The sequence below is a fragment of the Rattus rattus genome, chromosome 1, assembly GCF_011064425.1.
Source record: "Rattus rattus isolate New Zealand chromosome 1, Rrattus_CSIRO_v1, whole genome shotgun sequence".
NCBI classification, from domain to species: domain Eukaryota; kingdom Metazoa; phylum Chordata; class Mammalia; order Rodentia; family Muridae; genus Rattus; species Rattus rattus.
Window position 1 is genome coordinate 100,113,944 of NC_046154.1, and position 16,383 is coordinate 100,130,326.

Sequence of the window (16,383 nt, forward strand, 5' to 3'; positions counted from 1 at the left end):
GGACATGCTCAACAGGGACTTACCAGACAGAGGCTGACAGCCAAAGAGAAAGGAGCGAGCAGGGCAGATGGAGGACAAGGAATGAGATGCGGATCAACAGAGATGGTCAGGGTATTCCCCGAGACATGAGACAATAAATGAAGGAACAGCCGGGCATGAGGCGGCATGCGGGGAGAGTGAGCAGCAGGTGCAAAGGTCCTGAGGTGACGAGTAAACTCTAAGAAGATTGTGGAGACCGGGTTTCTTCTTTTACTCTCAGCAGTGAGGACCAGTGTGGCTACTGCATGCTAACAATTCACAAGTAGCCAGGTCCCTGTGACCTGGACCCTGGGGGATTTTTGCTTAGCCCCATTGAAGAGCAACAAGGTTAGTGTTCCCTCTGCTGGGTGGCAAAGTCAGCAGAGATGAGAGAAGCCCAAAGCTGCTGCTAGTACCAAAGACCTGCCAACATCTGCAGAAGACATTTCTGAGGGCCCTGGATCCACACACACCTGAAGCCTGATCCGAGCATCCGTCTTATGAGCCAATTAATTTCTTTTCTTAAGCTGGTTTGAACACAGCCTCCTTCCCCAGCACTGTGAGGACGCCGACCTGTGCACTGCACAGGGAGCGGGAACAAGTGGGTTGGAAAGGCCTTCCAGATGCCTGCCTACCAGCAGAACAGCCTACACTCAAATCCCACTTGTGTGCTGATGTCCAGGGTTGGCACGACGCTGCCAGGTCACTGTGGGGGAGGGACAGGCGTGGATTTGGGACCCCTGGGGACTCACCCTCATCAGTGATGGTGCCACTGCTGGAGCCCCCACTGCTCTTAGACTGCCGGTGGGACGAGGAGGAAGACACTGAGGACTCCGCAGTGTGGCCTTTGGGAGAGGGGGAGGGCGTGAGGGTGGGAGAGGTGCTTTTAGAGGTAGCAGAAGTTCCAGAGGGAGGCCGTTTGCCAGGGTCCAGTTTCTGCACAGGGCATTAAAAAAAAAAAAGAAAATAGAAGCCATCAGTCGGTAGGAGAGGGGATGAGGATGGATGCTGTATGTTGGGACATGGCAATGCCCAGTCAATGGCACACCTAGCCAGGACTGTGATGCTGTATCACAGACTCAGACACAGAGCAGCACGGACTGGTGGCCAGGAAGCCTGGGCTCACACTTAAACAACACTGCGCCTCCCATCTCTCCACAGAATTGAACTTCTGGGATTTACCAGTGTTCCAGTTTTCAACCTACAGATTCTACACGTTTTACTAAATTTAAACACACTTCATTTTCATATAGTCTTACGTAAATGATATTTATAAAATGTCAAATTAAAAATTCTAATTGTTGGGGCTGGAGAGATGGCTCGGTGGTTAGGAGCACTGGCTGCTCTTCCAGAGGACCAGGTTCAGTTCCCAGCACCCACATGGCAGCTCAGAACCATCACTAACCCTGGCGTCCCAATATCCTCTTCTGCCTTCTGGGCACCTATAAACACACGTGGTACAGATACAGATGCATGCAAAATGCTCACACACAAAATAAAGCTAACTTTAAAAAGGTTCTAATTGCCTACTATTGGTATAAAGAAATGCAACTGACCTCATATATTGACCTTGTGTTCTCTGAGTGACAGCCCAGCCCAGAGCCTCTCATGCTGACCTTGCTAAAGTAGTTCATTAGCCATGAGCATCTGTAGAGATTCCGTTTGGTTTCCTATACGGACAGACATGCTGTCTAAGGGCAGAGCTAGGTTCCTTCCCTTGGTGACACTGACTGCAGTCTCTATCACAGGCTGTAAGCTGTAAGCCTCTCTGTATTCTGGCATCCTGCTTCCCCATCAGGGAGTGCTTGGTCTTTGGCAACAGTGGTCCCGCTATAGTTATTTCTCACCTAATTCGGGAAATCCCCTCCACAGCTGCTTTGTGTGCACCACAAACGTGCTAGGTGTCCTAGAAGGTCAGAAGAGGGCATCAGATCCCCTGGGGCTGGAGTTACAGATGGCTCTGCGTCACCATGTGGGTGCTGAGAGTCAAACCTGGGTCCTCTGGGAGGACAGCCGGTGTTTTTAACCACTGAGCCATCTTTCCAGCCCCTGGATTCTGAATGTTAGACGCTTTTCCTGCGTTTATTCTTTCATCTTTTATGTGGTATGCCAAAGTCACTGATTTTTCTAACGCTGACTCTAACTCGCATAATGAGCCTCTCAGTTGGAAGGGGTGTCCTTTTCACCCACCACTGGACTTGACTTGTGTGGAAGATTCCAGAGTTTAAGAGAATTATTGGGGCTACATTCTTTCTTGCAGTATCATAAAAATCCACCGTGCTCCCAATCTTAGGGGATAGAGAAACCCTATAGTGTAATACAGGGTCATTAAAACACAGTAACCACCAAGCATACTGCAGAACAGCTTTAATGTCAGCACTGGGGGGGCAGAGGCAGAAGGATCTCTGAGTTTGAGGCCAGCCTTGTCTACACAGTGAGTTCCTGTCTCAAACCAACCAAACAAACCGTTTCAGTCCCAAGGGTGTGTAGAACTTTAAGTGGGGGAGGAGGTGACAGACCTGAAGAGAGAACTTACCTGACTCTGTCACAGATGCTGTCACACCTCTAAGTGACTGATGGGAGCCAGCCAATCAGGATAGGGAACACATCGACCAGCCCCCCCCCAACAGTCCCAGTGACATTCACACAGCCCCTTTCCCAGAGGCAGCAAGACGACAGATGCTTTTCTTAAGTGGCTATGGGATACTCTCCAAGACAGGTCACACTCTAGGGCATAAAACAGACCCTGAAACACCTACAGGAGGGAAACAGACCTACATACAGCAGAGCTGAGCTATGCCTCAGTAATAGGAAGACTCGGGAAAAGCCTCAAATGACTGAAAATTTAAAACAAAACCAGCCAACAGTGGGTCAGGAAAGCGGCTCAGATTCAGCTGCTGATGGAGGTTCGCAGCTAAGCACACGTGAGCCATAGCTCTGGGATGGAGAGGGAGGCTGAACCCTCCTACAGAGATGGGGAGGTAGGTCCTCGCTCCCACTCACCCTTCCTGCCTTCCCACGATTGGGGTACAAGCCAGACTGGCCTCATGCATACCCCACCCCAGCAGTGAGCTTCCTGCTTTAAAACAGAGGACAAAATCCAAATCTAGGAGGCTCCCGTTTTGAAAACTAATTTCTATTCTTCCTGAGGGAGCCACTGAAAAGCACTTCGTGTCTTCTTACTGAGAGAGTCTGCGACGGAAAGCCCATTTCAGTGTCCTCTGATTGGGGCAGTGGTTTCTAAGAGCTGTGGCTGAACCGGACTCTCTGGGATTCCTCAGAACCTACCCTGAGAGTCAGGGGCAGCAGGAAGGTGTGGAGAGTTATCCTACACCAAGCATCAGGAGACCTCGGAACTGGATCGTTCTCACCGACTGTCTCTAGGACCTGTCTTTCGGCACCTAACTTCTTTCATCAGGACATATTTGTATGTTGTTAAAGTCGCCACGCGCAGCCCAGGGTGGTAACATTTAACAGCTTACATGCCTGTCTCCAACATCAGTGACAGAAAGCTAAATGGTATTTAACACAGTTAATGAAACCATCAGAACAGAACAGAACATTTTAGACAACAAAGGGGAAAACTATTTCAAAGCCCTCAGCTAGTAGACTCATTTTAATGAGTAGCTGGGAGTGGCCATATAGAAAATGTGAAAAGAGAAATACACTAATTATATAACTTTATATATCTTATAAAGAAAATGCATCAAGATACCGGAGGAGTCTATAGCTGAACTCTAAAATAAACTTAATTATACAGGTCCCTCACATAAATAATTCTGAACATAACAGAAATAAACTCATGTGTTGGGGAGAAACTTCTGGAACTAAATTATAAAAGGAACTTAAATTATGAGGTTTCTCTGTGCAAGAGAGTTGGGGTAAGAAAGCTGTGGGGCCAGCAGAGGCTGTGCAGAAACGAACCATTTCTCACACATCTGCTAAGACAGCCGCAAACCTGGGGGTGGGGGTGGGGGTGCTCAGTGAGCTGCGGTTTAATCCAGCAGGCTGTCCCATCCCGTGTTAACCCTCTGCTCTCCACAGAGGACAGAACCGACACATGCAAGTGTGCACCTGAGCCTGTTCCAGTGCCTCCACCCCCACCTCCCACCTCTGACCCTGGAGAAGAGGTGGGTGAACATGGGCCAGCAGGGGCAGAGTCAGACCTGTGCAGGAAGTTAGGAGTGGCCATGACTGCAATGCCTGTGAGGTTCCTCCCAACCCGACACCCCAGCGCTGCATGTGGGCCATGGGAGAACATTCTACAGGTGCTGCAGGCATCCCTAGAACAAGCACCTTGCTGCTGGAAGTACCACTGGAAGAGCCACTACCACTGCCCAGGAGGGAGGCTGGCAGCTCAGGTGGGCTGGAGCTGGTCGCTGGCCCCACAGGACTGGACTGCTGGCAGGGGGGCTTCTGCTCACACAGGCCAGCTGCTTTTTTCCTCTGAGCAGCGATCTGGGAGAGGACACTGTCTACGCTGCCACCTGAGGAGACAAGAGACAGGAGTGAGCATTGTGGCAAGTCCTTCCTGCCTCGTGGGGGGCTGTGAGCTGTCTCAAGGTTCAGGCTTGTAAGAGTTCTACACAGGGGCCCAAAGGAGCTGCGGGAGGGCTGAGCGCCACAGCGAGAAGCAGGGCGGCAAGAGCTGGCCTGTCTTCACTCCTTCAGGGCCAGCGTGTGTAACTCCCTAATGCCACAGAACCTATGAGCACTGAGCTCTAGGCTTCTAACTGCACCCTAACTGCCATTTTCCCTCTCAGCTTCTCTGAGTATACTGTAACCTGGAGAGGGGTTGGGACTGACACATGGACACACACATGTATGAGCACACACACACACGAGCATGCACACTTACTTCCTGGGACTGAGCCACTGGCAGGAGGTATTCCTGGAGCAGTACAGTGGGCTACTGCCTGCAGATGTACCTGCCAGCGCTCCACGTGGAACCGGAAGATGGGATGTACTGACCGGCTGGATGTGGTGATGCAGAGAGTACTGGGGAGGACTGAGGCAGAAGAACTGCAAGTTCAAGGCCTGCCTGAACAGCTCAGTGATAGCCGATCTCACGATAAAAAGCAAAAAGTGAATGAGGGGTATAACACAACGGTAGCAAACTTGTTAGGAACAAGCTAGCCAACAGCACTAACTTCTTTTGGAGGTGGGGGCCTGTTTTATTTTTGTTGTTATTTTGTTTGTTTTTGTTTTGTTTTTCAAGTGTTTCTCTGTGTAGCCCTGGCTGTCCCAGAACTTGCTCTGTAGATCAGGGTGGCCTAGAATCCAAAGATTGCCTGTGCCTGTGCCTCTGCCTCTCTGCCCCTCTGCCTCTGCCTCTGCCTCTGCCTCCCATGTTGGGATTAAAGGTATGCTCCACCATCGTCACTACTGCCCGTCAACATTCATGTTTTTTAAAAGGCAAACAGCTGACTAAGCCTTGGAGCTCAGGCTACAGAGCTCACTGAGCAAACCTGAAGAATATCTCCTGGGGGCAGCAAGCTGACAAACCAAATGGTCCAAGCAATAAGAGGAGAACCGACTCCTACAAATGGTCCTCTGACCTCCACACTCAGGGCGCGCTACACATGCATCCACACAAATACTCATACATGAAATAAATTAGAAAACAGGTTTGCTTGTTTGTTTGTTTGTTTAAATTTCAGGAGACATTATTTGCATGAGCAAGAATATAGGACAGCCGTGGACAGAGCTCACTAAGAAGTGGCCACTCCAAGGGAGATCTGAGAGTACTTAAAACCCTCCTGCCCTCACTCCATCCCCACTCCATCCCACCCTGCACAGCAGGGCTCTGAGCTGTATGAGCTCAGGGGAGTCGCTGGAGCCCAGCTCCCTCACCTGGAGCATGCTGACAACAAGACAACAATGTAAAGGGATTATTCTGGGACCACTGAAATGGCTCAGCCTCGGGCCTGGCACAGTGTTCAACAAATCATTCTGACTGTATAAATATTCATAATATGCACAAAATAAAACACTGTGCAAAGTCACAGCAAGACGTTAGCGATGAGTGAGCCCTCATGGGTGAGCTTGTGTCCCCCCCTTTTGTCTCTTGGCTCATCTGGTCTTCCCGGTTTTTTTTTTTCCCAGATGCAAGGATATCTTCTGCAGTAGCTGCCATGGGTGGGGCCCTCTCAAAGAGCCATCTTTGTTTAGTCCTGGAGATCTTTGGGAGGACTTGTGAGTATGCGTAGCCTAGAACCATGGGAACCCCTGCTTTGACATTTCCTTGCCTCCAGCTTGCTGGGTAAGTCTGGGCCCAGCTCTTGCCCAGTTGCAGCTTCAGAATCCTACTCTGTTCAACCAACGACAGAAGAGAAATTTCCCCAGGCTTAGCCTTCAATCAGTTTGTACATCATGAAAACCCTTGGCATTTTTCTCCATTTCTTATAACATTTTATAAGAAATAAGAAAAGCATTAGGGGCTTGACTTCTTCCTTCTCCCTCCAGCCTCATCTCGGGAAAATGAGCAAAGGCAACCCTGAATTGGTAGCTCATTAAAAAATCCCCGGCGGCACCAAGAAGGGGATGGCGTACAGCCGACTCTGGTGTTGCATGTAGGCGGAGCAGGGGACAGGAGGGGACTGGCCAGGGACTCTCCCATTTTCTGGAGCGGCCTGTGACTGCTTACCTGAGCGGTTATGCAGCTCTCCCCCCAGCCTGCTCATGCTGCCCACGCCACTGGCACCCCCTGAAGAATGAGGCGAGTGGTTAAAGTTCCCGGAGCTGGCAGGGGACGTGGGGCTCCTGGAGATGCTGGGGAATTTGACTGGCCTGCCAGCAGCCTGTGAGTACAAGGTGAACCAGACAGTTAGCACAGGGCCTTTCTTCCTCACCACACAGCACAGTGGCGAAGGCGTGCCCGTCTCACTGACCCCCAGGGTCCCATGGCAACGAGCTTTTAATCCTATCTGCTAACAACCCATTAACTCAGCCTGGGCCAGGGAGCAGCACCCCGGCACTGGCTGCTTGACTTCCATCTCTGAACCAGAGTGCACTCCAGGAAGTGCTAAGGAAACCCCTCACGGAACGCTGGGAAAGCCACAGTGTACCTCAGACAGGGCATGCGAGCTCACTCTCGCCACTGACTGTTGATGCACTGACTGACTGACCTGCCGTCCTCTGCACGGTCCTCAGTCCTGGCCTGAGCACAGTGGAAGCACTCAGAAGGAAGAAAGGCACAACGGCTGGATGGTGGCCTCAGACGGCAGGTCAGTGTCCTCAACCTATGATACTGTCAAGGGCCACCCTCAGAGATACTTAGCAATGGTGTGCCTGTGCTAAGAACTTAAGGGGACAGAAGCATAGGGCTGGAAAGACGGCTCAGAGGTTAGACACATTTGCTGCTCCTTCAGAGGACCCAGGTTTGGTTCCTAACACCCACATGGCGGCTCACGGTGGTCTGCAATTTTGGTTCCAGAGGATCTGATGTTCTCTTCTGGCCTGTGCAAACACTGTCACATGTGCAGGTAAAACACTCATAAACATACTAAAAATAAAATCTTCTAAAAAAAAGAAGAAAGGAAGAAAGGAGGGAGGGAGGGAGGGAGGGAGGGAGGGAGGGAGGGAACAACAGAACAAGAACTTGCTTGGGTCACCTAGATGCTCCCTGAGTACAAGCTCAGGCCTCCTTGGGACACAGGCAATTCTGACAAGAGAGACTGAAGAGCTGCAGCTACAACCCAGGGTGTGCCAAGAAGAGTCCACAGAAGTGTTATGTCCTTGGGAGAGATTCTCCTGCCCTCCCATGAGCCTCTGCGGAGCACAGCCCTACCCTCACATGCTTCAGCATACTTAGCACTGTAGAAAACATTCAGCCTGAGGTGAGCAGAGCAGTGAGGTCTCACCCCATCTCCCTCCTTCTTGGCGGCCTTCCCGGCTCCCAGAGTACACATTCGTCTCCTGGGTGCTCTGTGCCTGCTGCTCTATGCTCCACTGAGGAAGGGGTCTATGAGTATTTTCTGAGAGAATGGAACATGAGCACTGACATCCAGGCCCTTGGCATTAGTGACATTTTCTAGGAAAGGTAGCCATAGAAGGAATTGAGGGTTGTCCTGCCTATCTGACTGTTCCACCTCACTTCACTTACCCAAGGTACCAGGATCCCATCTCTACCAGGACCTGAGAGTGCCCAGCCCTAGGATCAGTCCTGCCACACAGACGCAGTGGAAGTCCAGGTGTCTGCTGTCACTCAGCCACCAAAGCAGCAAGACCTGTCCTAAATCCTCACCTACAACCTACCCACTTACTCAACCACACTGAGGGCAGTCTACACACCCAAAGACACAGACCAAGCTGGCAGCTCAGGAACCAGCCAAAGGCTCCAGGTGAGAGATTTTACTGAGGTCAAAGGGACAGGTGTCTCCTCCCACAAAAGCACCAGGAGCACAACAGTGGCCCTCTAGTGTGTGTTCTTGATCACAGCCCTGAACAAGTCGAAGAACCCCATTTCTGACCCACCCCGACCAGGCCAATGATAGACAATGATAAGTTATTTCCCAGGTCACCTCCCTGTCTGGGTCCTACGTCCCTGAAGCAGAGATGGGAGCTAGAGTGGGTCCTCAAACTGTGTTCCTCAGAGGGGACCCAGGGCTCTAGAGAGGACAGAGGGCCTTGCCTCCACACACAGTCCCTGCAACACTTTAACCTTCCACATTCTCAGTTTCTGATAGGATTTAATTAGACTAAGGGACTGTACTGGCTGGTTTTGTGTGTCACCTTGACACAAGAAGTTATCACAGAGAAAGGAGCCTCAGTTGAGGAAATGCCTCCATGAGACCCAGCTGTAAGGCATTTTCTCAATTAGTGATCAAGAGGGGGGGACTCGGCCCAGTGTGGGTGGTGCCATCCCTGGACTGGTGGTCCTGGGTTCTATAAGAGAGCAAGCTGAGCAAGCCAGGGAAAGCAAGCCAGTAAGTAACATCCCTCCATGGCCTCTGCATCAGCTCCTGCTTCCTGACCTGCTTGAGTTCCAGTCCTGACTTCCTTTGGTGATGAATAGCAACATGGAAGTGTAAGCTAAATAAACCCTTTCCTCTCCAACTTGCTTCTTGGTCATGTTTGTGCAGGAATAGAAACCCTGACTAAGACAGGGACATCGTTCATTTTAAAGAACAAAGCAGCTGCTGTGGCCCTGGGTCCTAGTGCCTGAGGCCCCTCTGCCAGCCACACACCCGGATCTCTGTGAGGAGTGTCACAGTCCAGCACCTGGATGACTTACACCGTCTGTGCCCACGCAGCCCACAGGGTGGGCCCTGCTGGCTCTTGGGGGCAGTACAGTCTTCGTGGGGTCCGCCTTCCCATTGGGACACATGCGGGACCTGTCGGAGCTCCACAGTTCGAAGCTGGACGGGGGCAGGAAGGGTGGGATGACGGCCTTAAGCTTGTCACTGGGGAGCCGGGGGAAGGGGGCTCCATTGCGAAGCTGAAACAGACAAGCCAGGATTAGAGGGGCCCAGGAGGCTCCACACTGCGGAAGGCAGGCTCCCAGCACTGCAAACGATGGCGCCTCCCCACATTTCTCCACTGGCATCACAGGTGCTCTCCTCCCCGTGACCCAGTGCACCGTGGCAAGGTAAGGTGTGGATGGGGAGAGCAAACCAGAGAATAAGAGATGCTGAAGTAACGTACGTAGGATGGGCAGGAGGTAGGCATGCCTGGAGCCCAGGGGTACAGGAGGAGGTGCAGAGCCTCAAAACCAGTGTGTACCATGCTGGGATGAGCGTAAGGAGCAGAGGCTGGGGGCTCCAAGCCCAACCACACTCCCTTCCTGCTCACCACACCCTAGCCATGCCTCCACCATGAACACTTCTTCAACTGTGATGTAGTTCTATGCTGTGAATCTCTACTGGGGTCAGTATAAAATCCGCACCACACCGACTGCTGGATGTCCACAGCAGCATTCCAATGTCCACGTTTATTTCAATTACGGAAAGGCTGAACGTGGTGCCAGATGGTCCTCCATGGGGACAGACATCCCACGGCTAACCCTGCCTGGGGGTGGGCAGGCGAGGAGGCAGGCAGCTTTGTACCAGTAGCTGCAAACGTCCACACTGGGGCCAACAGCACCATGGGCCCACAGCCATCCACCATGGGACACCGAGTGGGCCCACTGGTGCCCTCTGCTGCACACCAGCAGTGGGACAGAAGAGTGCCAGGGCTGGAGGCAGGCCTCCCAGACTCCTTCCACAGGCTAAGCTGTTTCTCTGCCAGTCTGTAAATGGGCAAACTTCCTCTATCTGACAGGAGCTGGGCAAGAAACTCAGGGCAGCCAGCCCTCTGCAGATGGGCATTTCTGTGACCCTTCTGGACGCCAGTGACTTTCACATTCTTTGCCTGAGGAACAGCCAGGAAGCCGAGGAGACAAACAGTCTAAGGATGCTCGGCAGAGCTGTGAAAATCACCAAGAGCTACAGACGCCCCTCCCCACGTCCGTCCCATGGGTCTGTCTCGGGTGAAGTCATTCTGTGATGGACTGCCCCGTCACACGGCTATTAAACATGATGTGGCTAAACAAGGTTTTAATGACATGGAAAAGATCATGGGAAATTGTTAATAAATCAGGTCCAACACTCTGCGGGGAAATTGTTCTCTGAAGCCCTGGGGAGGCTGGGTGAGCATGTGTACAGAGCTGAACGCCTAGGAAGTGCTGAGGTATTTGCCGTTCTTAGTATAACATGATTCCGAAATCCCCCATACTAAAACCACTTAGGAAAAACCCACAGAGGATGAAAACGAAAAATGCCGCCATATCACTCTGGATGTGTGATCTTGGCCATCTTGGGGGCCCCTAATTACACCCGATGGAGGCAAAGTGTGGACAAAGGCAGAGACACCCTGCCAGGCAGCTCTGTACCTACCTACCCCGCCTAGGCGGGTAGGCCAGCTGCTCAGGCGCGCCTGTCCTTGACAATACTGCCCTCTGCTGGCCAGAATTAGGATCTCGGCGCCAAGGCGCTCTAATCAGGAGATTCCTGGTGCCAGAGAGCACCAAGCCCAGAGAGGTAAGGTAACACAGTCAAGGTCAGACAGCACAAGCTGAAGGTCTCCAAGGAGACAATCGCCCTTCAAAACCACCACTGTGATGACAGTCACCCCTGAGAAAGAGGCAGCTTTTCTGACAGGATCTACCTTCCCCGTCTCTTCGGCAATGACACAGCTGGTGTTTAATCGGGACCTGATCACCTGGACAGATTTCATGGGCCAGCCTTCTGCACACTGTGCTGGGCCCATGTGACTAGACTATAAACCGTCTGCCATGAGCAGAAGTGACACGTGGGGCCCTCTCCCTCCTCACTATACAAACTGAATGGTTTTCTTTCACATGACGTTCACTGTCACCACAGAGCCTCAGAGAGATCAGAGGTGGGAACCTCTAGAACCATAAGCTAAACAAACAAAACAACAACAACAACAACAACAAAAACAAAATGAAAAACCTTCCTTTTAAGTTGTACTCAAAAGGTTCTGTTTTGCAGTGGAGTCTATCACAGGATATCATGATCAGGGCTATGAGAGCCCCTCTTGCACTGTGAGGTAGCCTTGGGAACAAATGATCAATAAGGAACTGAGGATAGAGGAACCTAGGTCCCCAACCCAGTGAAGTACGCTGCTGTTTTATTTATGCCGCTGTGACTTTGGGGACCTTTTGATACTCTTAACTTACCCTAATTCTAGGCTTACAGGTCAGGAAAATGAGGCCCTTTCTAGAGTAAAACACCCCTTCCTCCACCCCCCAACTTAACCAGAATGGTGAGTCTTCCTGTTAATGCTGGCTGCCCATCAATCTCTCCCATCTAGTTCCTACAACATGTAGGTCAGGACTTAGATGAGGCACTAAGATCTGGTGATGTGGTTCCACTGGAATGGTGTTTTCTAGCATACAATACACACGAGGGCCAGATACTGTGTGACTTAGCATGATGGATCCCCTTCATCCCAGCACTCAGGAGACACAAGCAGCAAGATTAGAAGTTAAGTCACTCTTTGCTACACAGCAAGTGTGGGGCCACCTTGGGTTGTATGACACCCCAAATGTTTACAAGGCTTCACTCGCAGTTCAGGGCTGGCATCTGCTATGATCCCTAGCAGCCAGTGCTTCATTTGATGGCATCCATTCTAACCATCCATCTCCCTGTGGCTACCACAGAGGCAGACGCTCACACCCTTCCTCCTCAGAATGAAGCAGCCAGGGACTGGCAGTCACACCGAGTCTAACAGAGTGGGGGCAGTAACCAGCCCAGAAGCCCCTGTTCTGCTAAGGAACCACAGGCCAGGCACATCCTCTCTTGCCTTTCGTGCTTTGAGGCACCCCACTCACCATGGTCGTCAGTAACACATCGTCCTTCTCCCTTCTTGGGTTCCCAGGGCCTGCAAAACAAATGGAAAATTCCTGAAATGGCCCTCCCTGTGACCACAGCCTGCAGAGTGGTGCTGGGGGCCCCACATCCTGGAAATCCAGCTCTCCTGGGGCTTAAATATTTAATAACAATTGGTGTTCAATATACTAACAGATGGAAGGCATTTAAAGTTCTCTCAGAGTATGTTTCCAGCCTCTGCCGTGCTGGGTCAGATAGCAGCACGCACACTCAGTATCTGACTCTAACGGTGCTTCCAAAGGGGTCGATCCAGGGTGGGATTCTGACTGCCCGAGGGGTCTTATCAAATCCCTTCCAGTCTGGAAATCCTTCAGCAGAGTGGCAAGGTCCTTCAGTCACCTCAGTGCCCCTGGTGGTGTGAGGCTCACCACGCTACTGTGAGAACTCACTGTTTTCAAGTCACTTCTGGTACCACAAGCCAGTCATGCTCGATGGTGAAGACACCAACCATCAGAGGCCGTGCCTGGCCTGTGGTCCTTAGTAGGAAGTGAAGAACCAGGCCTCGGGGCTCCAGGGCTGGTTACTGCTGCCCACTCTACACTCAGCATGGCGTGTGCCTACTTCTGGTGTCTTCCAGACCAGCCACTGGTCCTGTGTCTCATCTCATGGCCTACTAGAGTCCAGGAGGTGGAACCTGGGCCTTGGTGCCCCTGCTGGAACCCACCCTGGTGCAGCCCTTCTCACCACTGTCTTTGGCTGCATGGGCTGCTTCAGGTGGCCCAAGGTGGTTAGTCCTGTCCTGGGGGGGTGCCCGCATGGTGGAGTCCAGTGCCAGCTCAGGCTCGTCAGAGAAAGGCAAAGGTTGGTTGGCAGCCAGCCCGCGTGGCAGTGTCTGCATAAGTTTGAGTTTTCGGAACCTGTTGGACATCCGGCTCCACCAGGACTGTGTGGGAGGGAAGAGACAGAAGTCAACTGTAGCCAACAACAGGACGAGCCCAGGGACAAGCCCCATACAGCATCCCCCTTCCTGGGTGTAAGGCAGCCGCTGCCAAGCAGCCACAGCACCCTTCCCAAAGACCACACTGCTCGCCAAATCCTTCCCAGCCTTTCCAGGCCACCCCCCATCTCCTTGATGCTGTAATGCAGAGAAAACATGGAGCAGGGCAAGGAGCTGGCTGCTTGGGGCCTAACCATGAGCCAGGGACAGGCAGAAGCCACAAGGGGCAGCTCCAAAAGCCTGCTTTCTCTCCGTCATGGCCTCCCTCCACCCGCACTAGAGATGTCCGGGAGATGACAGAAGGAGAATCTAAGCTGCTGTGGCTACGGCCGGTCTTCTCCCAGAGCTGAGTGTAGAACCAGGCCTGGAGCCCAGCACTCCTCAGAGTTCCCGTCAACACACGAGTGGTAAGACGGGGTCACGGCCTCAGGAGACAGCACTGTAAGACCAGCTTGGGCAAGTCACAGAGAAAGGCAGGCCAGAGCAGAATGACCCCAGAGGGAATTGGTACACAAGACAACGCGGGTGTCTGGCTCTTGGGAATAAAGTAAGTTTTTAAACAAGCAGGCCGGAGTGGGGCGAGGAAAGTGAGTGACAAGAGGGACTCTGGCACTTGCAGGAAGCAGCAGAAGACTGAGGGGACCCTGAGTGGCACAGTCAGATGGAGGGCATTACAAGTCATCTCAGTCTGTTTTCAGCTTCTCCAGAAGCAGCTCCTGTGCTGGGTCAGAGAGCCGCATCCCTCAGGTAAAACAGAGCCACTGACCAGTGAGTGCCTGTGTGATCTGTCTAGCTCAGGACTATATCCTGAAGGGTTAAAAAAATTCTCCATTTATAAATTGGGGTTCTATACCACTGTCTTGATTTCTGCCTTGTCTTAAAGTTGAGGGGTGCAATTCTAGGCCCCGAGTTCTTGCAAAGCTGCTAATTCAATCACTCCAGTCTCCTTAGGTCCCCTCCTTTCCTCTGAGCTCTCCAGCTCCCCTGCCAGTCACACTGACATGCCCTCCCCAAAGCCCTCCCCAAAACCAGTCCAGCCCTGAACAGGAAGCAACAGCCTCGCAGCCCTTTCAAACCTTCAGGCCTCCCTTGTCGTCGGGCAGCACGGGGATGCTCCAGGGTTGCCTGGCCTTCGAGTGGGGCAGGGGTGGACGGTGGCTGGGCCGACCACCTCGGTCCTTATTCACCTGCATGCACACAGACGCTAGCAGTCGAACAAGTTCAGTGTCTGTGGGCACAAAAGGCAATGCCTGACCTGTGAGTGCATCTTCCTGGCCCTAGGGAGAAGTCCGAGTCAACCCTCATCAGCCTTAGAACTTGGTCCCGCAACAGCAAGGCAGGCAGAACCCCGAGTCCCCAATTCAACCTCTTCACTTCTCTCTATTTGATGTTCTTAGAGGCCCCTCCCTTCCGGAAGGCAGGGTGTTGAAAGGCGTGAGATCGCAGCCAGACTACAGCAGTTCCTATTCTGTCCCTGTCCCACCCTAGATAATGGCAGGTCAATTACAGTCCCTCTGTACGGTTCACAAGGAGGTAGCATTAACCCCAGCCCATAAATGTGTCTTGAGGATTTCAAGAGGATTCCTCGGGAGCTCAAGGTACTGGCACTCAGTATGTGCTTAAGAGTGTTTTAAATCACATTAGCTCTTCCTGCAAGCGCCCAGGGCAAACCTGTGAAAATGGTTCGCTAGTCTCTTGACCCAGAAAACCCTAAGAAATCATGCAAATCAAGAGGTTCAGGTCTTCATGCTCACTTTAATTACACTTGTGAAACTGCCGGGGCCATCAGAGGTATGCATATCTGAAAAGCCACCAGGCACCCCGAGGATGTCGCTAAAGAATCAGCGTGTGCCATTTCTGTGGTATAATGGGGGAGCTGGTAGGAGTGCCCAGGCCAAATGGTGAGGCTGGGCACTGTACTTATGGCCCCAAAACAGTGCTTGTTTTTCCTATATGTGCTTAAAGGCTCAGAGGGTGATGCCAAACTTAAGTTTTAGATGTGGATTCTCCATCACTGAACATCTCCAGGTAACCAAGCTCCCACAAGGCGCAGCTGAAGCTCTCGGGGTCAGTAACCCACGGGCGTTCGCCCGTGCCTCTCTGAGACGGCCTCACTGAAAAGGAACACACTGTCTCTGAAGAGGAGGCCGCACTGAAGCAAAACACATTACAGGGGAAACTGCACTTTTGGCACTGGAAAAAACCTCACCATAAAATAAATGCAAATAAAAAATGTTTTAAATGTGCTATTAGTTACTGTGAACTCAACTGGGTTGTTTTAGAAATCGTGTTGGACAAGACTGGGAAGATCTCAGAGATCCTGGGTTTGGGAAGGCACCATGTGCAATGAGGGATACGTGGGTCAGATCCCCACAGGGGACACCTGGATCCACCTGAAACCCCTCTACCTGTCTGTATGTTCAATGCCTTTAGGATAAGGCAGTAAACGGAAAAGGCAGAGAAAGCCCCAACTCTAAGCGTTCAATAGTAGGCAGGTCTCTGCGGTAAATTTTTGGATAAAAGTTTTACTTAAAAACCAAGGGGCTGGAAAGACGGCTCTGCAGAGTGTTAACTGCTGGATTCAGTTCCACACCCAGTCTTAGTGCTTCAGAGATTTTTTTTTACCCCATCCCATACTCACTTTAGAGATTTTTTTTTAATGGTTAGAAAAAATGTTTATAGAGTGGCTTGCCTGTATGTACAAGCTGTACGTCACATACATGCAGTACCCATGAAGGCCAGATAGAACACTGGATCTCCTGAAACAGGAGCTACAGCCTGATACGAACTACCCTGTAGGCGCTGGGAACTGAACCCAGCAGTTAACACTGACTTTAAACTCAGCACCCACACACTCCTGAGGCTGCAGAGCGGAAGAGACCACCAACACTGCCCACCCCTGCCCACATCCCTGACCCAAGAGGAAATTGTACAAGGCCTCTGGGTTCCTGTGGGTGTTGGCGTGACTGGAGTACAAGCGTGTGCTGAGACACGGCCGGAACCTGAAGGAAACAGATCTGGTAACCAGCTCTAGGC

The 16,383-nt window shown here is 51.8% G+C and overlaps 1 protein-coding gene across 1 annotated transcript in view; it reads right to left on the minus strand.

The window, feature by feature from the left end:
* Positions 1 to 16,383, minus strand: part of Anks6 (ankyrin repeat and sterile alpha motif domain containing 6) — a 46,198-nt gene that overhangs the window by 9,252 nt on the left and 20,563 nt on the right. Inside the window, exons 6-12 of the mRNA XM_032904203.1 lie at positions 14,424 to 14,575; positions 13,095 to 13,293; positions 12,353 to 12,402; positions 9,254 to 9,457; positions 6,665 to 6,818; positions 4,315 to 4,505; positions 771 to 954 (exon numbers count right to left, since the gene is read on the minus strand). Of these exons, the coding sequence (XP_032760094.1) occupies positions 771 to 954; positions 4,315 to 4,505; positions 6,665 to 6,818; positions 9,254 to 9,457; positions 12,353 to 12,402; positions 13,095 to 13,293; positions 14,424 to 14,575 (1,134 nt within the window). The remainder of the gene's footprint in view (positions 1 to 770; positions 955 to 4,314; positions 4,506 to 6,664; positions 6,819 to 9,253; positions 9,458 to 12,352; positions 12,403 to 13,094; positions 13,294 to 14,423; positions 14,576 to 16,383) is intronic.